The sequence below is a fragment of the Stegodyphus dumicola genome, chromosome 5, assembly GCF_044657685.1.
Source record: "Stegodyphus dumicola isolate Sdum_Otavi_A_Nest chromosome 5, ASM4465768v1".
Taxonomy (NCBI): domain Eukaryota; kingdom Metazoa; phylum Arthropoda; class Arachnida; order Araneae; family Eresidae; genus Stegodyphus; species Stegodyphus dumicola.
In genome coordinates this window covers 22,982,807-23,008,431 of record NC_140772.1, presented here as the reverse complement: position 1 = coordinate 23,008,431, position 25,625 = coordinate 22,982,807, and the positions used below count along the sequence as shown (strand labels likewise).

Here is a 25,625-nt window from a genome sequence, read left to right as displayed (position 1 = left end):
GAATTGCACAAACTAGGCATTGCGCACTGCTTTAAATTTGTCCATGTACACATCAATCCATTTTCATTTAAATAAAATCGGCAAGCTAAAACAAAGTTAAAACTATCGTGGTAACCAGAAGTGAGGTTTCATCGCCAAAATTAAAAAAAAAAAAATGTCGCCAATCGAAGGGGCACCCAATTCTACACTAGATCTTAATATTTAATTACATTATAATGTAATAAAAAGGGCAAATTAAGTAATAATTATTTTAATATGTATTTTTCTCTTAAGAAATGATATAGTCTTCTTCATAAAACTTTATTACAGATTTAACAGCATACCATCAATATATACAAACAGGTGAATACCAACAATGTTAGAGCAGCGAATGATGAAAGCATGTTTCAGTACGTTTTGATATGATGTCCAGGAAGATACAGAATGAGCTACAAATAACCGAACTTCAGAAGATCCAGAAGATGACACCTTACCACAACATCCCTAGTCTGAAGCGGCTTCTAAAGAGTGTGTCTGTTAATAAAGTATAAATGTGAGTCTAAACATCAGCACTTAAGTAGATACATATATCATTAGAAAATATTACATTGTCAACATCAAAAACGTTTGCATTCAATATTGCAAATTATTTTATTACCACGAGAATGATTGCACTGTCAATATTAAAAATTTAACTGTCAATCTATGCTATTCTGAACATTTCGTGTTTGAACATGGTTAAATTAGATTAAAATCTATGATGTCCCTGAACATTGTGCACGTGATTGCACCAGATAGTTCTTTATTAGACAGTTAACTTATCAGGACTAGTGTTTCTTTTGACTTGCTTTGGAAACATGACTGGTCCTGAATAGGAACAGGGAGCTTACTCAAGCTATGTTCAAGAATGTGTGAAGTAGACAATACAAGCAGGAAGGGTATACGAAACCCTTTATTTTCTATACTTTACAGGAATTTCCGAAACTTCGGAATACAGAGACCAACTACTTGTGGTCTGAACGTAAGAATATAAAAACTGCTAACTAAAACTAACTTTGAATTAGTATACAAGTGCCTAACACTAAGATTGGCCTTTATTTAAAGAAAGGTACGTATGTAGTACGCCGAGCTGCTAAAACTACGATACGTCGGCAATTATCAAGAGGGCTAAACCTCTGGCCTTGAAGGCAACCAGCAACAGAGTGAAAACTCGTAAAACTACAGTGGCAAGCGGCTTGCTTCCAATAACTCCTTCGTCTCTCTTGCTTGGCAAAAAGCAACAACTTAAGTACTTGGCGTTAGCAAGACAATTTGCATAAATAAGTTAAAGCGTTTAATTCTGGCCGGAAGTAGAAAATAAGAAGTGATAGTACAGTTTTAAAATAAAGTAAACGTTAGTAAAACTTAGGGTCCTTACAAACTATTCGTTTAGAATTTGGGTAAAAGAAATATTTTACCATAAGCTATGAGTTGTGAACAAAAATACACAGTATTTGTTTGTATAGCAACCTAAAAATGTCAGCTACCCAATCCCAAATGAAAAGAAAATTATACGATTGACAGAAGAATAACAAAACGGGCATAATGCTGTCTATTTGTGCAAACCGAAATAACTTTCCTGCCAACCCCATGTTTTCAAATACGATTCATAAAATTAAAAAACAAAATAAGCAAAATATCTTTCAAACGGCAACAAGTTTTGCAATTTCTGTAGAATTTAATCTTTCTTAGATTGATATTTCTTCACTTTAATTATAACGGATGAGATGAGGAAAATATAAAATAAATCCCAAATTAATTAATAAATGTAATCAATTTATTTTATATAAATGAAGTTAGATTTCAATAAATATGTGATTTAATAAGTTAGCATTAAATAGACTTCCCTTTTGTCTTATAAAAAGTACTACTTTTTTAATTTCAATACTGATTTGTGATTTCCTTTCAAAATTCTCAATGTTAGTGGTGTTTTTTTTAATGCTTCAAAACCTTTTCTTTTAATGTGATATGTGAGAGGAAAGGAAAGTTAACTAAATATAGACAGACAGAGTTCAAATACACTGCTCAAAACAGTTAGGAAATATTGTGATTCTAGATATAAACTTCGGATGAAGAAATGTTTTGGTCACTGAAATATGACGTATACGTGTTGCAAGGTATGAGAAAAGAAAAAGAAGCAACGAACAAGAAATAACTAAGTTTTTATTTTCGATATTTTTCGGTAAATTAAAAATGCACAATTTGTGTATGTTATACAGAGAAACAAAAAATGGATTTCACGGATACAAATGAGTTTCATTAAGGTCTATTATTTCTTCTACCGAAAGTAATGTCGCACACCTACGAGATATGTAATCAATGACGTACTAGAGTATTCTATCCCACTCCTGTAAAAGAGAGCTTTCAAATTGCTAAATTGCTTCTGAGGGTGATATGCGATTAGCAACTTTCTCACTAGAAATGTCCCAATCATGTTCTTTTGGGTTCACACGTGGGGAATATGATACCCAACTGATTCGAAGGATTCCTTCGAATTAAACGAATTTTTTTACAGCTAAGCACGATGTATCCTGGTGTTATCACCCATGAGAATGAATTCATCCGCAATTGCTGCAACGTAAAGGGCCACAGTGGATCTGACGTCTCTATATCACTAAACTGTACTACTGAGCCCTATGCGACTGAGCTGTTTGTACACCATTCCTAATAATGTGCAGGTCGGTTGCGGCCATTAATAGAACTTCACTTCACCTCCGCCAAATCGAACAATTTCATGAACAAATGCAGGAGTATTCCATATAACAATTTCTTTCCAGACAAGGAACCGCCTATTGTCCGGTTGTATTTTAAAGAGAGACTCTTCCGTGAAGAGCACGTTGCTCCACGCATATCGTCCCCATCTGAGATGCTCTTGCGCCCACCTTCTGCCGGCAGCACGGTGGTCTTATGTCAATGAAACACAAATCATAAATGCAAGCATACAAACCCACATGGTGGAGTCAGTTTCAAACAGTTTGTGTCGCAACTCTGATACAAATTACTCTCTGAAGGCGCTACTGCAAGGAAGGAGCGTTCAAAGTGCCGTTTTTCTGCCATTACTATTAAATACTGATCCTCATTTTGTATTGTTGCAGGCGTATAACCTTGCCATGATCTTCAACGAACTTTTCCAGTTTCCAAAAACTGATTCTGTAGTCAGGAAATGACACCTTGAGAAACACTTAAAGATTCTGCCACAGCGGATTGCGTTTGACCCGCCTTTAAACGATCAATGGCCCTCCAGGCTGACGATTGAGTTGAGTCATCTTGAATGAAACATCGAATTCACTGTTGCAAAATATTTAACGCAAGTCAGTTGTTCTTTATCTCCCCCTACAGAAGGAATCCTGCAGGTAACTTTTCCCTCCTTAACTAAAACGCATGTTTTCGACTTCACAGACATAATCTTCACATTTCTAACTTCGTAAATGTTATAACTTTCCTTTTTAAACTCTTCTATTTGATTTTTATTGAAAATGCTGTCGATTATATATTTATTTCATATCGAATTCCCAATAATCTTTAATTGTTTTGAGCAGTGTATTTAATAACATCACAAAACAGAATATACAAACTTAAATCGAATATGCAAGAACTTCACTGAAGCCTACACTGCAGGCTAGAGAAGAGCCTGATCAGTTTACTAAGCATCTATTTCTGTTTCATTTCTTATATCGCTTTTGCTGCATTTCTTGACATCAAGTTTATCTTAAGAGTTTAAAACCATTCGATGCAATATCCAGCGAGTATATTCAACGTAAAAGTGACTCAAGGCATAATTTCGTCATAATGCATGTAACATATCATGCATCACAATACGAATTATACATCATAATACGTATTGCACATCATTGCATCATAATACATATCGTCTTTCTCACTTGTTTTCGAAGCTTTGAGCTGGAGCAATAAAATGCGATAATATAAAACGTACTAGAACTTAGTGCATCGCTGTGTTTTGACATTTTGTAATCTTCAGGCTCTTCTGAATGTGGTTCTGAAATGATGATTAGATTTAAGGCCCATGAAGGTCTAGAACAGTGTCTTTGTAATGCCAGAACGTTGTGTCTACAGCTTACTAGCCAACCCACTTGTTGATAATGGATCAACCATCATTCCTCTTTGGATATAACGAACCATTTCTTTACCGGTGACTTTATAGTTTAAAACGCCATCTTGTAGGTACGAGCCTATTTGCTATAGCTTAACTTTAAGACGCTTTTGGTAAAAAGGTATGTAGAAATTCGTTCAATGTGGATGCTCATCTAACAGACACGATGTGGTACTGTATCATATCATTATGAATGAAACAAAAAGGCTAATTTTCACACTCCTACACTCTTTGAGTGTTTAACTTAAAACTTCGAGCAACATCCGCTCAGTAGTGCCTGGAATCTCACAGCAGCAATAGTGCCTGGATTAATCGCAGATTGCAGCTCTCTAAAACGAGCTTTATCAGGTTACGTTGACTTTCTATACATAAACTTCTTGTACCATTGATAACTATGCCAAAGTGACCCATAAACATGTGCTAATGTCATACTTTTAATAGGATGACAAGCTTGGGATTGTTTGTACTTTAAATGCAGGCTGATATACACTCTTTTGCAAAAAACTCGAAGCACCATGAAGAACGTGGTTGCTTTTGATGAAATTGAATACGTTTATAGCTCATACATAAATAATAAAATAATTAAAAAATCAAGGTCATAGTACCCGTTCACGGCTTACAATCACCCATTGAGTGTTCATATTAGTAGTTAGTCGAACCCCCCTGGCGGCAATGCATGCTTGAATTCGTCAAGGCAATGAGTGGTAGAGGTTCCTAATGTCATACTGCGACACATTCTGTCAGGCATTCATCAGTTGTCGCTTCGGATCTGCGATATTTTGTGGTGACCGAATCTGGCGGCCTACCATGCCCTAGGCATTCGCGATTGTTGAAAGGTCAGATGGCCAAGGAAGCGTATCAACCCCACGGAGCAAGTCCAGAGATATGCTAGCGGTATGTGGCCTGGCATTATCTTGTTGGAAAATGGCCCCAGGACGACGTGTCATGAAGGGTAATGCAACCAGCCGCAGGAGGGTATCAACATATCGTTGAGCAGTTAAAGATGGACGGAGGATGACTAAAGGTGACCTGCTGTCATAAGAACGAGCGTCCCGCACCATCACACCAGGGATTATGGCGGTATGCCTTTGTAAAACAAAGCCTGTTTAGGACCGCTGACCCCTTTCTTTCCAGACACGAACACGGAGTCATCTGCTTCAAGAGTGAATGGGATTCATCGCTGAACACTATATGATGCCAGTTTCATGGCAGCCATTATGATCGGCTACGACACCACTCCAAATGACACCGCCGATGTTATGGGATCATATGCAAACGTCTTAAATGCTTCTGTGAGCGTAACCGCGCCTCAGACAAGCGCCGTGAGATGGTGGACGGTACCACGGGAGGTATAGACATGGCTGTAGTGCTTTGAATAGTCGGCAAAGATACCGTTGTGGCGCTTCGGTCCTAGCAAACAATCCTCCTATCTTGCCTCGCATTTGTGCTCCTTGGCCTTCAAGAGCCTTCATTTCGTCGGCAATTTCCTTGTAGCAACCATCGCTGCCAACATCTTTGCAATGCAGTGTCTGTACGCTGCACGTGGCGGCCTACTGCTCGGTATGACCACCCAACTTGACGCAACCTTACAATGCGACCACTTTCGAAGTCGTTTAGTTGTCTGCATGGTCTTCGATATCCTCGTAATGGTAACTTTTGTTACTTCTTTACAGAATTACAATGGCAGCAACAAAAAACGATTAATTTTCCACCTCTGTTACTAGTTTTATACTTTGCGAATTGCGTACTAGAAATGCGCGCTATGATCGCAATTCCTGTTAACTTGCCTTGAAACTTTGATCATTTGCATGTTCGATCAAGATGTTTTTGCATACCAAATTTCGTCACGATGGCAAAAGTCCTTGGTGCTTCGATTGTTTTGCAAAAGAGTGTATATCCATAATCAGAGGTGTTTTGGGTAATCAGTTTTGTTGCCTATTTAATATTGCTCTAACTCAGCTATACAGAGGAATCTACAGCTGCAAACCTGTTTTTTATTGAATTAGAAGTAAGCCTTTTTCAGTATTATTGTCATTTATTTTACTCCTACGTCTAAGAAAGTTTCTTTGGCAGTCAAATGATTGCATACTTTTTATATTCTTCTACATTTAATATTTCATTTTATTAATTTATTTAATAGAACATTTTGCATCTGAAAGAAATAGATCTTTTTTTCTCCTGAGCTTGGTAAATTATTTAAGTAGTTTATTAAAATTTCGAGGTTAAAGTAAAAGCTAAATTTATATAGGGAAATGAAAATATACATACCTACGTAAAACGATGTATTACTGTCCACATAATTAATATTAATGTTAAACTCCTTGATATATGGAGATTTTCTTGATTGTTCCTTCCATCTAGTAAAAGAGACTGCATGTAAGTTATTACGATATTCCCTTTAAATTCAGAGATTTATTTTACAGGATTTTCAAACATCTAATCTTCAGAGAGTAGAGAAAAAAATATATTTTCATGAAATTATAAATTTTTCGTAAGTATCATATTAGAACAGATTAAAATATTATCTAAAACACAAAATAAAATAATACCATAAAATTTTCATTTAAATAAGAAATATAGTATATTTATATGCAGATTTTAAGTAACAAAAGATGTAAAGCAGATATTATCGAAGTGTGAAATAAGTATTTTTAAGATAATTTCCGAGAATTAATTAACTCTCTAGCTCGTGTTCCTAAATTCGAGATTTATTACGATGATTTCCCGATGCATTGCATATTTACAGTAAATTAAGCAATTTACCTGATGATTAATTGCATCCTTTAATGTTAATTAACTTCTAATTATTTTATGGTAAATCTATTTTGTTGATAAATCTTTATAATTGAATAAAATAGCTAATACGAAGATACCCATATAATGAAGTTTTGAAGTTCCAAATAATTTTAAGAAAACTTAACTACTATATATATATTATATATATGCATATATTTCAGTGCATCTTTATTGATTTTAAAAAAATTTTTCTGGTTTGGGGAATAAAATTAGAGATTTTAGCACTTTTACCTTAAATATGTTACGTTTACGGGCAAACTGCGTTACGTAAAAAAACAGAAATAACTTTAAAACTGTTTTTACTGTTAATTTGACCGTTGTATTATAATTATGTATATCGACGATATTTACTCTAAATTCTTTCCTTTATTTTTACTTTAATTCCTTATACTTTAAAAATGTTTTGTAATTTTGAAATCTTAATTTTGCAGTTTAATTTATATTTTTTCAGGTACTGAACCTGCGTCGGTGTGTGTTAAGTGTTTCCTTTTACGTGACTCTTTAAATATGAGTGCATTTATTGTAGCATAGAAATTTATATTATACTTATTGTTTAAATTTTTGCAAAGAGAGGTATTAGACAGAAGGGGATCCCAGACCTGACTTAATAATTGCCTTAACACGGTTAAACGTTAAAGGCAGCAAACATAAAAAGACAACTGGAACGAAATGTAATTACAAAAATTCTTAATTGTTCACTTTTTGATGCTCCGAGTTATAACCCCTTAATAAATGGATTTGAGGCAATGCTATCTGAATAATTAAACTATATCTAGTTTAAAAATATTAGCTTAAATTTTAGTTTTCCTTAAACATTTTGTACAAATTTTTTAACTTTTGGTTTTCATCTTGCTTTTCTAAAATTTAATAGCTTCTTCTCGTTTTCAAATTAAATTATTTTAAAATTATTTTTAAATTCTTTTTTAGAAAATATTTCTCATTTAGTATAATTTTTTCTCGTCATTTTTAAGTTTTATTACATATATATGTTACCGTGAAAGACCGAAATTGGGGAATGTCGACTTTCACTAGAGAATATCAAAATTCACCAAATACATCGGTGAAAGACCGAATATTTCACTACATTCTTGTATCTTCGGACCCTCACCGGTGTATGTCGACAATCACAAATATGCTCTGGTGAAAGTCGAAAAGAGAGGTCATAAAGTGCCATAATAGTTTAAGTTGTTGCAATAAATATGATTTGAATAACATAATTTAGTAAGATTTTTATTACTGTTATTTTATTTTCTCATTTAGCACGTACTGTATAATTAAGTAAGTTTTTAACTTCTATTATTTTCCTTTCTCATCTTGAATGTATTGTGTGTTTTAGGTTCTCATGTTCTTAAGTTCTTATTTCAAGTCTCAAGTGCGTTTATTCGCGACTGAATGACGGAGAAGAAAATATAATATTGTTATATGTTCAACATTCACCATTAGTACATGGTGAATTTCGACATTGACCGGTGTAAGTCATAAATAAGAGTATTTGGAAAATATTTCGGACATAACCAAGAGACTATGTGAATGTTGACATTCACCGGTGAAAGTCGACATTCTCCAGATTTCGGTGTTTCACCGTAACATATATAATACGTGTATACATTTGGTTCAAAATAACTTTCGCCAAATTTTCTCTATTTTTCACGAACTATAACCGATTTCATCAAGGAGAATTAAGATACATATTTATTGTTCTTTTTATTATTATACACAAATGAAAAGCTAGAATAATTTCTATTGTCATACATAACCTCATTATCATCTTAACACAATCACAGCATGTATCAGTTATAACCTGTTACTTCTGCAGCAGTATATATCTTATACATGCTGTTTCTACAGGAGGATCTTGCACTGCATCCATAATTCTTATTTTAACAAATGTTTGTCATATTATGCTATTGTTACTCTCATATGTCTCTGCAGTACCTATGTTCCCCTTATAATAAGCTTAGTTTTATATTACTATTATTTCTACATACGTTTTCTGCATTTTCTGAATTAAATACCTTGCGGTACAATAAATCTCTTGCTTATATTATTACTATGAAACATAAATTGCAATTCTATTACTAAGATGGCTTGCTATTCATTATCTTTGAAACGGCTTGATTTCTGACTGGAAATAATTTGTGGACATATATCGCCACTGATATATAATTTATTACATAATCTTTTTCATTCACTATAAGAAACTCTTTTATGATTGTAAGTGATATTAAAGTGAGCGTTTCAAATTTGTTTATCAGAATCATACTGAATACAGGTATGGAAATAAACTTGAACTTCTATATTGGCAAACTATATTTTCGTTTTGAAAACTATATTTTTCCCATATTCTTTTCTGTGAAATAGGTAGTATATTTTATTTAAAATATTCATAAAAATTCATTGTTATTCTTTAAGAAGGTACACTGCGAAAAAAATAATTTTCGTGTCTCGAAGGTTATATAAAACATTGTTCTAACATAGGTATTTTGACACAACATAGGTATTTTTATGAAATGGCATGCTACTCCTTTTCCATATTTCGATTCTAAGCCCCAAATTATGCCTAGATGTTAAATTTTGTCAAATTAGGTTAGAAATGTACGGGAAAATTCCAAAATTTATCTTGGCGTATATTTTCAGTTTGCACCAAGAATAATTCTCTTGGCGAACATCTTAATTTAAAGCAATCTTTTTAGTTCAAAGGGGCTTTGTTCCTGAAGGACTATTGTTTACGTTTTGCGATTTTGCGCTGAATCACTATAGGTGTCCTTTTCACTTTCAAACTGTTGCCACCCAATGTTAGAATCCTGCATTATATTTGAAGAAATTAAATAATGCAAAATCTGCATAAATGTATGTCTGTTCCTCGCGTTGTGATAAAACAACGGTACATAGAGCCATCGAATTTTGAATGACATAATCCTCTTACGAATATGCGCATGTGGAAGATCAAATTTGAAATTTGGAATTTGTTTTATAATCGATTTCACATTTTGTAAAACTTTAACGAATTTTTGATTAAAAAACTCAAGGATTTCAAAGCGAGCAATGGCAACACTCTACGGGGGGGGAACCTTTTTATTTCCAGCGCGCGAAACAGTGTATCGGAAAATCTAAAGATACGCTCATTTTAGAATTATTTTGCGACATTGCTATTGAACTGAATTTTATGGTTTAAGTGCAAAGACAAAAAAGAGCTGCTGATAAAAATATGGTCCAAAAACGACAATCAAGACTCTCTGTTAAGGAATCATCATCAGGGATATAGAAAACAGGAGAAGAAGATTCATCGGCTTATCACGACGACCTATTTAAGGATGTTGAACATCTAAGGGGGTCCAAGGAAAGCCGTGCTTTCTATCGTGAAATTAATCTTGACCTCAAATATTTTAAGCCTAGAACAATTTCCTGTAGAGACAAAAACTACATCAGCCTAAATAATAGAAAAGAGGTATTCCACAGGTGGAATGAGCACTTTAGCAACTTGTTGAATGACCATACGCGGGATGGGTCTTCAACCTACAGAACTACCTCTGCAAACACCGATAAAATCCCGGCATTATCTTTGGCAGAAGTTAGAGCAGGAATTAAAAAGCTAAAAAATATAAAGGCCCCAAGTTCTGACTCGATTACTTATTAAACGTGCTGCAGGTCAAAACATTGAGGAAATGCACTATCTCATTGAATCAGTTTGGAACCAAAAAGTTTAACCCGAAGGATGGAAACTGAGCATCATCTGTCCTATAAACAAACATGGAGACATTTTGGAATGTGCTAACTACAGGGGAATCAGTCTCCTTTGTGTTTTCTACAAACTATTTTCCAATATACTTTTTAGCATACTATTAACTTATACAGAAATATTGTAGGTCATTACCAATGTGGTTTCCTCAAAGGAAGATCTGCAGCAGAACAAATCTTTAACATTAGGCAAATTTTGAAAAAAGCCCAGTGAATGTGGCATTGCAACGCACCACATTTTTGTTGATTTTAAGACTGCCTATGATTCAGTAAACAAAAAATGTTTAATTGAAGCTATGAGAGAATTTGCAATACCTGAAAAATTTATAAATTTGGTCACCATTACTCTTACTGAGACAAAACTTAGTGTTAAAATCAAGAATAATCTTTCTGAGCCTATTGTTTCAAATGGGCTCAGACAGGGTGGTGCACTGGTCTGCTTGCTTTTTAACCTTGCCCTCCAAAAAATAATAAAAGACTTCAACATTAATACTGGTGGAACTATCTTTAACAAGTCTGTTCAGATATTTGCGTTTGTTAACAATATTGACATAGTCGCACGCACTCCCGAGTCACTTAGGGAGGCTTTTACATCTCTAGAGGTTGCAGCCAGCAAAATGCACGTAGCAATCAACCAAAATAAAACTAAATACATGCCATGTGGTAATAACAACAGCCCCTATTTTGAAATTTTGAATTATAAATTTGAAACTGTTAGCAAATTTAAATAGTTAGGATCAGAAGTTAATCCTCTCAATGATTTAATGTCCGAGATCCGTAGTAGAGTCACAGATGCTAACCGATATATTTTTGGCCTCAAAAAGTACTTGAAGTCTAACTTCACTAGCAGAAAAACGAAGATTCTAATTTACAAAAGTTTAATCAGACTCATTCTTACATACTCTGCTGAGACCTGGGCAATGCCAGAAAAAGCTAAAAGTATCATTTCTGTCTTTGAAAGAAAAAATTTGAGAAGCAGTTTTGGTGGCATAAAATGTAGCAATATCTGGAAAAGAAGAACTAACTCTGAACTTTATAAATCCTTTAAAGAAATAGATATAGTAAAATATATAAGGATTCAGAGAACGTGGGCAGGACACCTGTGCAGAATGGATTAAAATCGAGTAACTGGAAAGATCTTCTTGGCCAGACCATTCGGCACCCGGAAAAGAGGGAGATCTAAACTTAGTAGGCTCGACTGTTTGGGAAGAGACTTAAGAATTTTAATAATAACCAATTGGATGTCCGTCGCCAGGGATAAAGAAGCTTGGAATTCGATTCTGAGGAAAGCAAGGGCCCATCTTGTGCTGTATGGCCATTGAAGAAGAACATCTTCTCGCCAAGGGAAGCAGAGTCCGCAGATTAATGTACTTAACCAGTGGTCATTTGTTGCGCAGTTAGAGAGAGAATCTAAGACATCTTGCATACAATGCCATCGACTAATTCATATTAGAATTTGTAACTTAATTTAAAAGAGTTAAATAGAAGTAAAAGGGTGGAGAGGTTATCATTGATGACAATATACAATCAGAATTGAATCGGATATAGTAAAGCCAATACTAGTTAATATGATACCAGTAATTCCTAGTCCAGAGTTTGCAAGTCGCTACGATACCTCATGCTTCTCCCAGTCATGGAGGAGGACTCGTTCAGGGATCTGCTTCTCCTCTTTCTCTGCCACCAAACTCTTCAGAGAACTTAGCAGAATATTCAGGATGACTCGCAGAATATTTTGAATGCTTCGAAGCCGCACAGACACTAGACATTTATAAACATCCATGCCTTCTCTGGGATCAGAGCCCGGAACCTGCGGTACGGCATTCATTAACCATTATCCCGGGTTGGCGGTTCAGTCTTTTGTTGATGATAATACTCCTCCGCCCGGCAGTCGTTTATTGTACTGGCTCGAATCTGGACTTCAGCAATCTCGACACTGGAGGATAAAAACAAAAGCGTGGTGGTTTCATTTGCCCAACTGGCACCTTGAGACGAAACTTCATTGGCCCAGTCTGGTCGGGTTGGCGTAAGTCCTGTTCCGTAGAATAAGGTAGCCAACGTACGTAGTACAGGCGGGAGCAATTTTTGAGGACCAGTCAGATCGTCAGGCGTACTGTGATTCCTGGGAACCGGGAGTGGTGACCCCAATGGCACGGGGGGGGTTAGCAGTGCCTATAGAAAAACTTTTAAGTCTGCCGTCTCAGACTGGGGAGCCGAGCCTGTAGCATGTTTAGTGTACAATAACTTCTTGGGGATCTTTAACCGGTGACACACCCCTTGCCTTATTTGGGGGCATTTCAGTTGGGACCGGTCCGCGTAGTTTCGAATAGGCGGAGCACATTAGACAAGTAATATTATTAATATAATATACATTTTTTTCTTGCACTGATATTGCATTGACAGCTGTACCTTAAAATATTCCACTAATAGTCTGAATCTAAGTGAAATTAAACTTGCAAATGAAAATAATAATTTTTAATTTCTTATTTCTAGTTTCTTTAAACTAAAAAAAAATAATAATAAAATTTATTTGTTTTGTGAACATGTGATTTTTATCGTAACGATAGAATACAGCTTTTTCATAATTTCATTAATTTACGATATATTAATAAAAGAGTAATTAATACATAACATGCATCTCTTGACACTGATTATAGAAATATTATTCGGAATCATCAATCATTGCTGTAGCTGTTTCAACAGGGGTAAAGGAAGCATCCGATATTCAAAGAAACGCATCTTTTGTCATTTTATGTCTGACATTTTTGCAATAATTACAAATCCGATATTCACTTCATATTCCAGAATACGTGATTCATTTGAAATAGATTCATTCCATGTTTTCCATCTTAGTTATTCCACAAAATGTGGCACACTCTCTTAGACAGTGTTTTTTCGCTATTTTTATTCGTTTATTTTATTTTATTTTTTTTTTTTTTGCAGAAATGTTGTCAATGAATTATTGAAGGAAAAATATGACGTAAAATATCTAAAACAGGGCAATTGTTTACCACAAAAACATGATAGATTTCTTTGTTGGCGGTGGGATTCTTACATGAAAGACTGTCTAAAGCAGTGTTTCTAATACTTTACAAAGCTGCCGCCCCCTAAGGAATTTTTAACGCCCCCTTTGTAAAAATCCTATAATTTAGGTATGGGAAAGGGGGGCTCCTGAATTATAAAAGGGCAAAATTCTAAGTACTTTTTTTCAGTAAACTTACATACCAGTTTTTTTTTTTTTTTTCCTATTTAACTCGATAGTTTTGCCCGGAAGGTAATTACATTCTTTTTGTTAAAACTGAAATGACTAATGCCATAAAAAATTGTTTAAGGGATGTTTTATGACTAAAACTTCTTTATTCTTAATTAAATACCGTATTTGCCGGCGTATAAGACGCACGTTTTTGCGTTGAAAATAGGTCTGGAAAACGAGGTGTGTCTTATACGTCGATACTCAGTTTTTGATTACATTCATTTATGGATTGGATTTGGATTATTTAATTATGGCAAAGCATACAAGGGCTATCAGCCTAAAGATGGGACGCCTTCGTGGAGGACTTTCTAAGGGGAACTGGCTCGTATACACGTTACACATGGGGAAAACCACGAAAACGTCCATGCCGCCAGCCCGTTCGCGGGATTCGAACCTCGGACCGAACTACCAGTGTTCAGCGTCTTTACCGCTCGGCCGCTGGTGGGCTCTTACATTCATTTATGAAAATTTTCTCCATTGAGAGTTATACGATTTTTTTTTTGTTTCCTAGTGGAGTGTGGGAATATTGCAGTTACGTAGAGTTCAGTGAATACGCATGCGCTGTCATCGACGATCACAGCTGGACTCGTTTAAACTTTCCAATTTCTGTGAACAACTTTTAAGTGTGTGAAATTTCTACTGTTCAATTTTCTTAAACTTGTTGGCACGTTATATCTCAAAAACAACATCGCCATTATTATAATGTAGCATACAGGCTACGTGTGATTGCGTATGTTAAAGCACATGGAAACAGAGTTGCAGAGAGGCATTTCGTGCCACCCTCAACTGAGAAAATAAGAATTTGGCGGAAAGACCTAAAAAAAGCTACTCGCAGTAAACATAACCTACAAAGTGGAACTGCACAATGGCCTGCAAGTGAGACACAGCTGAATACTTGGATTTTAAAAGACAGAAAAGCAGGATTTTCAGTCTCTACAAACATGATTACCCACATAGCACAAAAACATCCTTGGGATATCCCGAACCTCCTAAACACATCCTCCAGAGTGCTTAATGTCACATCCCAGTACATCCTCAGGACATCCTAACAAAATCCCATCGACAGGGTACGGGATGTTATTAGGATCTGAACTCCTACTTACTACATCCTCAGGACATCCCGGGATATCCCATTAACCTCCTAAACACATCCCATTACATCCTAAGAACATCCTATCTATGTCCCGTGGACAGCGTATGGGATGTTATTAGGATGTAAAGTCCTACTTACTACATCCTCAGGACATCCCGTAATATCTTAATTTCCTCCTAAACTCATCCTCCCGAGTGATTACTGTCACATCCCAGTATATCCTTAGGACATCCTATCTAGGTCCCACTGACAGCGTATGGGATGTTACCAGGATTTGAAATACTAGTTACAATATCCTTTTCACCTCTTAAATACATACTCTCAACAACTCTCAAACACACTAGAATGTGTGTTTATTTATGCATGCATGAAAAGTGCATTTCGTCAACTTGTAGAGTCTTTAGGTTAATTGGAAGCAGGAAAGATGAAAAATATGCAACTGCCTTAGCCGGGGATCGAAAACCACGGATCTCTGGAATACCGGCCCAGCGTGCTACCCTTACACCACGAAGGCACGCTAGAGAAGTGGGAGAAATACCTTATAAACTCGCATATTTTAAATTAATCCCTTTTCAATCTTGCGTTTCTATTCAGTTTTAGAAAATCCGAATTACATCTATATTCAGTTTTAGGATATCCGAAACGACATCTCAATTACATTTGTATTCATTCAGTTTTAGGATATTCGAAACGATATCCGAATTACATCTATATTTAGTTTTAGAATATCCGAAACTATAATCTAAAATTGAAAAGGGATTTGTTTAGATCATAAAACCCGCTTTGCACGAATTGTTGACAGTCGTTTGGAGAAATTTCAAATCTGCTTGATAAGTCGGGATCTTTTTATGGAATTAGCAATAATTATCCTATTTATTCTTCTCTTTTACCTTTTAATTGACATTCCAGTGTATTTATAAATTCCAATCAATTAGCGCAAATTAGCTTTTTAAATTATTTTCTACCTTGCCAATTATTTTTGCCACAACACGGCATATTTTTATTCTAAATTTCACACTGGTTTCAGTTATCCGAACTGAAATCTCTCCACATTACATGGGATAATCGAGATTCTGTTATTATCTTTCATTACATTAAGCAGTAATAATTGTCCTGCAATTCTTCTGCCAGATAAAGCATTGCTAAAGCTAGCTGATAGAATGAATCTTTGGTGTATAAAATAGCATGAAATTCTGAAAACATACAAATTTACTTTAAACTTTACAACAGCACTATTATACTTCAGAAAGTAAATGTCCATGCTTTAAGGATAAAATGGTAAAAATGCTATTCTCTCATAGCCTCAAATGGATATCGACAATTTTCAAGGCTTTAACATGATGAATTATGTTATCGCTCGTATAGAAAAGAGCAGGTTCTGCAGGTCCTGCTATTTTTCCTTAGATACAGGAAAATTGCTTTTCCAGAAAATTATCGACGAAACTGTTTGGCGTGAAAATCACCCCAAATATCGATTACCGATGAGTTTTCTCTAAAAGAAGTGAACTTATAGTAGAAACCAAAAATGTTTATTTCAATATTTTTCTTATGCTTCCTTTTTGATGTGTTATTTGACGTTAAAAATGCGAATAAAAGTCCATATGGTATTGCTTCTTGTTCTTGAAAGGGTAAATTTTCCAAGGCAAAGTTTCCCCTTCCTGTAAGTTATTTTTTTTTTTTTTTTTTTTTTTTTTTTTTTTTTTTTTAAGAAATCCGATAATTTACACGAAAGCTGAAACTCAAATCTTGTAGTACTATCGACTTACAAATAACACACAAAGAGTATTAATTATAAAAACGTCATGTTTAATTAGAAATAAGAAATTTTTGAACGACTTTTTAGGTTTTATGATGAATAATTTTAGCTAAATATAAATAGGCTGTGCCTTAAGTGACTATGTGTACGTACCTGTTTTATGTGCTCTCTGTTTATGCATTTTACGCATTGTGTTTTGTGTATTGCTTGCCTATGTGTTTTTATGTCTTTTTATGTGTACGTCTTATTGTACAAGTATTTTTAGTTTAACTACCTACTATCTGTAACATCACAGCTTGCCTCTTCAATCTGTAATACAATCCTACTAATGCCCTTGTAAGGCCATGTACTTCCCTTTGACAACCTCAATAATCTCCTGGTGCAGCTTCGTGTGACTCCAAGGAGCTTTTGCTGTAGTTAGAGGAGGGCGGGGACACATGCCTGTTTACCTCTGTTAGACACCAGGCGTTCCAGTCCTCCGTAACCTACCTACCTACCTGCCTACTTGTGAACATCTTCGAATTTTTAGTTTAGCTCTGTGATTTCAACTACCGCCCAAAGGAGGCGTAGTGTGTTAGCGTCGAGTTGATTCATTGTAAATTCTAAAGCTTCTTCTTAGAATTAATAAAGGGTACTTTTAACCCTTCTTCTGTGTAGTTCCTACAAGAACTTACCACACATACAATTCTCACTTAGAAGATAATCAAATAGACTCTATCCGATGACAGAAAAAAAAATTAAGATTAAGGACAAATTTTTGCAGACGTAACATAAATCCAGTTAATTTACTCAAACGTTTAATATTTAATATTTATGTTTTGGAACCTCTAAATGCACTTAACTATATAATGCAAAAATCATAAGAAGTCTCAAATTAGGATACATGTTTCTGACAGAAATTTAACGAAACCTATGAATTTTCCTTCACAGTTTCTATCAACATCAAACTTTTCTATGGTATTCAGTGTCTATATAACATTATCTCTCTTTAATAGATAAAAAAAGCGTCATTTTATCTTGAACTCAATTTTTTAATCGTGGTGCGGAAACATATAATAAAAGAAGTATAATAAAATACAATAAAACATACAATAGAATAAAAGAGTCTGTCTGTGTGTGTGTCTTTCGTTCGCGCTGCGCGTAAGCTAATAGACCCACGGCAACGAAATTTGGTACATAGGTGCATCTAGACAAGAGCCAGTGCACCTCGAAGTGATTTGTTCGAAATTAGAATTAGAATTTTTTAATTTTATGTTTTGTGACGAACTCGCGTCATTTTGAGACATAATGGGCTATAAGAAAGCGAGATTTTACTCTGCACACTCCATTTTCACATCGTCATGAAACGTAGGCACTCAGCTATTTTACGAACTTTAAATAAATTTCGTGTTTCAATAAATCGGTTCAATACGAATTTATTTAACAAAGAGCTTAACACCTTTTTCAACGGGATTTTTTCTAAAAAAGTTTATTTTTAAAAATGTACAGTTTATTTTTCTTTGATTTTTGGACACGTTAAACTTTCATCCTTGCGACTGCTTTTACAAAAAGAATTTTGGAAAAATTATAATATTTTGTATTTTTAAATAATTTTTAAACGAAGCTTCCGGGTACACTTCTCACATCTCACATCTTTAAAAATGCGATTTTGGCAACAATTTTCCTTTTTTATTGTTGCTGATAGATTTTGGATGAAATCGCATCATTTTGAATAGTTTCATTCTTTTAGAAATATGGGTTTGGCAACAATTTTTCATCGTACTTCTTATGTCACTGTTTTTAGGAGGTTGGCATATTTCATTGTCATTTTTTATTTATATAATACATTTTTATTGATTTTGTTTGATGAAATTGTTCTGCAGAGTAAAATTCTGCGCGGAATTTTTTGTTTTTAGAGTTTCTTTCATGTTATATAATAAATAAAGGTAACAGACAAAACGTTAAAAACTGCCCCTTCGGACGTAATTTAAAATCTGAAACCTTTCAGATTTTTTTTTGTCCAAAGGGGCTTTGTCCCTGAAAGACTAAAAGACTTTTTTTTTTAATGAAGTTGTTTTGTAGAGTAAAATTCTGCGGTTTTTAAATTTAACGTTTGTTGTTCCCTTCAGGCATTTTCCGGTACTTTAAAAGCCAGACGAAGGTTGGCAGCGTAGCTGCTAGTGTTAAATAAAGTATCTGATTCAAAAACAAATTTTTAAAGCTGAATTCAGAATAATTAATTAAAATGAAGTACATCTTTTTTCTCGAAATTCTCTGAATATGTGTTAGCCCCAATAATGTCGTTTTCTATCGGTTAATGCTAGTGTAGTCGTCTGGAATTATTCCAATAAATATTTGTCTTTTAAGTGTTATCTGCTTGAAAAGAACCATGATTCAAAATCGCTTTTCCATGTCTCCTGCTTTAAAATAACCTAATGACCCTACACCATAACAGTTGCTATTAGTAGAAGATCAAGTATTTAATAGTTCTTCAGAAATATTTTAAATTACCTGTAATATCCTGAGAATTTCTTTGATTCCAGCTTTACCATCTGAATATAACGTTAAACAGAAAATGAACTAAATAAATAAAACTTCAAAAGTTTCTATTAACTTTTGTGTCAATCTAATTAAACAATGACTTAAGACACATAACAAAAGTATTTGTTTGGAAATATAAATGAAATAATTATCATTCCTTCTATCAGCCAAAGGAATCTCCTTGGAAGACAGACCCTCTAGGGAAACAAGTTCGAAGTATCCACTGAAACCAATTACCTTGGAGTAATATTGAGTAAGAGATTCTCTTAGAACTTAACTTGGATATAATCCCTAAAATAACTAGTACAGTTCCAGAGCAAAGAAAATTTCGTTGTGGCCTGAGGTGTTAAATAACTAAAGCGCAAGGAAATGTCCAAAGAGTTTTAATTACAAAAGCTTAGTTGTATTTAAAGTACTAAAATTCTTTCAGTTTTACCATACCATGTTTGGATCATATCATGATGTACTGTGTAAATACATTGTCACATCATGTTTGCTCTTGAGCAAATATTACTTCTACTCCGTAAATAATGAGGCCTGTGATGTTTGATACAAGAAAAAAGATACCCAGCTCGATTTCATACACTATTTATTAAATTTATATGAAATTTACCACCTCTTTCACGTTGTTTAAATGAATGAATTTTTTAAAACATCCCTAAAGATACACCCGAAAAAAGAAATACTTGTATCAAATTGTTTCTTGTATCAAAAATCTTGTTTGATACAAGAAAAAGATACCCAGCTCAATTTCATACACTATTTATTAAATTTATGTGAAATTTAACACCTCTTTCACGTTGTTTAAAGGAATGAATTTTTTAAAACGTCCCTGAAGATACACCCGAAAAAGGAAATACTTGTATCAAACTGTTCCTTGTATCAAAAATCTTGTTTGATACAAGAAAAAAGATACCCAGCTCAATTTCATACACTATTTATTAAATTTATATGAAATTTACCACCTCTTTCACGTTGTTTAAATGAATGAATTTTTTAAAACATCCCTAAAGATACACCCGAAAAAAGAAATATTTGTATCAAATTGTTTCTTGTATCAAAAATCTTGTTTGATACAAGAAAAAAGATACCCAGCTCAATTTCATACACAATTTATTAAACTTATGTGAAATTTACCACCTCTTTCACGTTGTTTAAATGAATGAATTTTTTAAAACATCCCTAAAGATACACCCGAAAAAAGAAATACTTGTATCAAATTGTTTCTTGTATCAAAAATCTTGTGTGATACAAGAAAAAAGATACCCAGCTCAATTTCATACACTATTTATTAAATTTATATGAAATTTACCACCTCTTTCACGTTGTTTAAATGAATGAATTTTTTAAAACATCCCTAAAGATACACCCGAAAAAAGAAATACTTGTATCAAATTGTTTCTTGTATCAAAAATCTTGTGTGATACAAGAAAAAAGACACCCAGCTCAATTTCATACACTATTTATTAAATTTATTTGAAATTTACCACCTCTTTCACGTTGTTTAAATGAATGAATTTTTTAAAACATCCCTAAAGATACCCCCGAAAAAAGAAATACTTGTATCAAATTGTTTCTTGTATCAAAAATCTTGTGTGATACAAGAAAAAAGATACCCAGCTCAATTTCATACATTATTTATTAAATTTATATGAAATTTACCACCTCTTTCACGTTGTTTAAAGGAATGAATTTTTTAAAACGTCCCTGAAGATACACCCGAAAAAGGAAATACTTGTATCAAACTGTTCCTTGTATCAAAAATCTTGTTTGATACAAGAAAAAAGATACCCAGCTCAATTTCATACACTATTTATTAAATTTATATGAAATTTACCACCTCTTTCACGTTGTTTAAATGAATGAATTTTTTAAAACATCCCTAAAGATACACCCGAAAAAAGAAATATTTGTATCAAATTGTTTCTTGTATCAAAAACCTTGTTTGATACAAGAAAAAAGATAACCAGCTCAATTTCATACACTATTTATTAAATTTATATGAAATTTACCACCTCTTTCACGTTGTTTAAATGAATGAATTTTTTTAAACATCCCTAAAGATACACCCGAAAAAAGAAATACTTGTAACAAATTGTTTCTTGTATCAAATATCTTGTTTGATACAAGAAAAAAGATACCCAGCTCAGTTTCATACACTATTTATTAAATTTATATGAAATTTACCACCTCTTTCACGTTGTTTAATTGAATGAATTTTTTAAAACATCCCTAAAGATACACCCGAAAAAAGAAAGATTTGTATCAAATTGTTTCTTGTATCAAAAATCTTGTTTGATACAAGAAAAAAGATACCCAGCTCAATTTCATACACTATTTATTAAATTTATATGAAATTTACCACCTCTTTCACGTTGTTTAAATGAATGAATTTTTTAAAACATCCCTAAAGATACACTCGAAAAAAGAAATACTTGTATCAAATTGTTTCTTGTATCAGAAATCTTGTTTGATACAAGAAAAAAGATACCCAGGTCAATTTCATACACTATTTATTAAATTTATATGAAATTTACCACCTCACTCACGTTGTTTAAATGAATGAATTTTTTAAAACATCCCTAAAGATACACCCGAAAAAAGAAATATTTGTATCAAATTGTTTCTTGTATCAAAAATCTTGTTTGATACAAGAAAAAAGATACCCAGCTCAATTTCATACACTATTTATTAATTTTATATGAATTTTACCACCTCTTTCACGTTGTTTAAATGAATGAATTTTTTAAAACATCCCTAAAGATACACCCGAAAAAAGAAATACTTGTATCAAATTGTTTCTTGTATCAAAAATCTTGTTTGATACAAGAAAAAGATACCCAGCTCAATTTCATACACTATTTATTAAATTTATATGAAATTTACCACCTCTTTCACGTTGTTTAAATGAATGAATTTTTTAAAACATCCCTAAAGATACACCCGAAAAAAGAAATACTTGTATCCAATTGTTTCTTGTATCAAAAATCTTGTTTGATACAAGAAAAAAGATACCCAGCTCAATTTCATACACTATTTATTAAATTTATATGAAATTTACCACCTCTTTCACGTTGTTTAAATGAATGAATTTTTTAAAACATCCCTAAAGATACACCCGAAAATAGAAATACTTGTATCAAATTGTTTGTTGTATCAAAAATCTTGTGTGATACAAGAAAAAAGATACCCAGCTCAATTTCATACACTATTTATTAAATTTATATGAAATTTACCACCTCTCTCACGTTGTTTAAATTAATGAATTTTTTAAAACATCCCTAAAGATACACCCGAAAAAAGAAATACTTGTATCAAATTGTTTCTTGTATCAAAAATCTTGTTTGATACAAGAAAAAGGATACCCAGCTCAATTTCATACACTATTTATTAAATTTATATGAAATTTACCACCTCTTTCACGTTGTTTAAATGAATGAATTTTTTAAAACATCCCTAAAGATACACCCGAAAAAAGAAATACTTGTATCAAATTGTTTCTTGTATCAAAAATCTTGTTTGATACAAGAAAAAAGATACCCAGCTCAATTTCATACATTATTTATTAAATTTATATGAAATTTACCACCTCTTTCACGTTGCTTAAATGAATGAATTTTTTAAAACATCCCTAAAGATACACCCGAAAAAAGAAATATTTGTATCAAATTGTTTCTTGTATCAAAAATCTTGTTTGATACAAGAAAAAAGATACCCAGCTCAATTTCATACACTATTTATTAAATTTATATGAAATTTACCACCTCTCTCACGTTGTTTCACGTTGTTTAAATGAATGAATTTTTTAAAACATCCCTAAAGATACACCCGAAAAAAGAAATATTTGTATCAATTTGTTTCTTGTATCAAAAATCTCGTTTGATACAAGAAAAAAGATACCCAGCTCAATTTCATACACTATTTATTAAAATTATATGAAATTTACCACCTCTTTCACGTTGTTTAAATGAATGAATTTTTTAAAACATCCCTAAAGATACACCCGAAAAAAGAAATACTTGTATCAAATTGTTTCTTGTATCAAAAATCTTGTTTGATACAAGAAAAAAGATACCCAGCTCAATTTCATACACTATTTATTAAATTTATATGAAATTTACCACCTCTTTCACGTTGTTTAAATGAATGAATTTTTTAAAACATCCCTAAAGATACACCCGAAAATAGAAATACTTGTATCAAATTGTTTGTTGTATCAAAAATCTTGTGTGATACAAGAAAAAAGATACCCAGCTCAATTTCATACATTATTTATTAAATTTATATGAAATTTACCACCTCTTTCACGTTGCTTAAATGAATGAATTTTTTAAAACATCCCTAAAGATACACCCGAAAAAAGAAATATTTGTATCAAATTGTTTCTTGTATCAAAAATCTTGTTTGATACAAGAAAAAAGATACCCAGCTCAATTTCATACACTATTTATTAAATTTATATGAAATTTACCACCTCTCTCACGTTGTTTCACGTTGTTTAAATGAATGAATTTTTTAAAACATCCCTAAAGATACACCCGAAAAAAGAAATATTTGTATCAATTTGTTTCTTGTATCAAAAATCTCGTTTGATACAAGAAAAAAGATACCCAGCTCAATTTCATACACTATTTATTAAAATTATATGAAATTTACCACCTCTTTCACGTTGTTTAAATGAATGAATTTTTTAAAACATCCCTAAAGATACACCCGAAAAAAGAAATACTTGTATCAAATTGTTTCTTGTATCAAAAATCTTGTTTGATACAAGAAAAAAGATACCCAGCTCAATTTCATACACTATTTATTAAATTTATATGAAATTTACCACCTCTTTCACGTTGTTTAAATGAATGAATTTTTTAAAACATCCCTAAAGATACACCCGAAAATAGAAATACTTGTATCAAATTGTTTGTTGTATCAAAAATCTTGTGTGATACAAGAAAAAAGATACCCAGCTCAATTTCATACACTATTTATTAAATTTATATGAAATTTACCACCTCTCTCACGTTGTTTAAATTAATGAATTTTTTAAAACATCCCTAAAGATACACCCGAAAAAAGAAATACTTGTATCAAATTGTTTCTTGTATCAAAAATCTTGTTTGATACAAGAAAAAAGATACCCAGCTCAATTTCATACACTATTTATTAAATTTATATGAAATTTACCACCTCTTTCACGTTGTTTAAATGAATGAATTTTTTAAAACATCCCTAAAGATACACCCGAAAAAAGAAATACTTGTATCAAATTGTTTCTTGTATCAAAAATCTTGTTTGATACAAGAAAAAAGATACCCAGCTCAATTTCATACATTATTTATTAAATTTATATGAAATTTACCACCTCTTTCACGTTGCTTAAATGAATGAATTTTTTAAAACATCCCTAAAGATACACCCGAAAAAAGAAATATTTGTATCAAATTGTTTCTTGTATCAAAAATCTTGTTTGATACAAGAAAAAAGATACCCAGCTCAATTTCATACACTATTTATTAAATTTATATGAAATTTACCACCTCTCTCACGTTGTTTCACGTTGTTTAAATGAATGAATTTTTTAAAACATCCCTAAAGATACACCCGAAAAAAGAAATATTTGTATCAATTTGTTTCTTGTATCAAAAATCTCGTTTGATACAAGAAAAAAGATACCCAGCTCAATTTCATACACTATTTATTAAAATTATATGAAATTTACCACCTCTTTCACGTTGTTTAAATGAATGAATTTTTTAAAACATCCCTAAAGATAAACCCGAAAAAAGAAATACTTGTATCAAATTGTTTCTTGTATCAAAAATCTTGTTTGATACAAGAAAAAAGATACCCAGCTCAATTTCATACACTATTTATTAAATTTATATGAAATTTACCACCTCTTTCACGTTGTTTAAATGAATGAATTTTTTAAAACATCCCTAAAGATACACCCGAAAATAGAAATACTTGTATCAAATTGTTTGTTGTATCAAAAATCTTGTTTGATACAAGAAAAAAGATACCCAGCTCAATTTCATACACTATTTATTAAATTTATATGAAATTTACCACCTCTTTCACGTTGTTTAAATGAATGAATTTTTTAAAACATCCCTAAAGATACACCCGAAAAAAGAAATACTTGTATCCAATTGTTTCTTGTATCAAAAATCTTGTTTGATACAAGAAAAAAGATACCCAGCTCAATTTCATACACTATTTATTAAATTTATATGAAATTTACCACCTCTTTCACGTTGTTTAAATGAATGAATTTTTTAAAACATCCCTAAAGATACACCCGAAAATAGAAATACTTGTATCAAATTGTTTGTTGTATCAAAAA

At 32.7% G+C, this 25,625-nt stretch overlaps 1 protein-coding gene across 3 annotated transcripts in view; it reads right to left on the bottom strand.

Moving 5' to 3' along the window:
- Positions 1-286: 286 nt before the first annotated feature.
- Positions 287-25,625, bottom strand: part of LOC118183330 (uncharacterized) — a 748,198-nt gene continuing 722,859 nt past the window's right edge. For 2 of the 3 annotated variants that reach the window (XM_085816502.1, XM_085816503.1), the window contains exons 4-5: positions 6,398-6,486; positions 287-513 (exon numbers count right to left, since the gene is read on the bottom strand). In XM_085816502.1, coding sequence (XP_085672628.1) covers positions 6,398-6,486 — 89 coding nt within the window. In that variant the 3' untranslated portion in view covers positions 287-513. Of the gene's footprint in view, positions 514-6,397; positions 6,500-25,625 lie in introns of all 3 variants that reach the window. The other variant, XM_085816501.1, reaches the window with a different exon arrangement.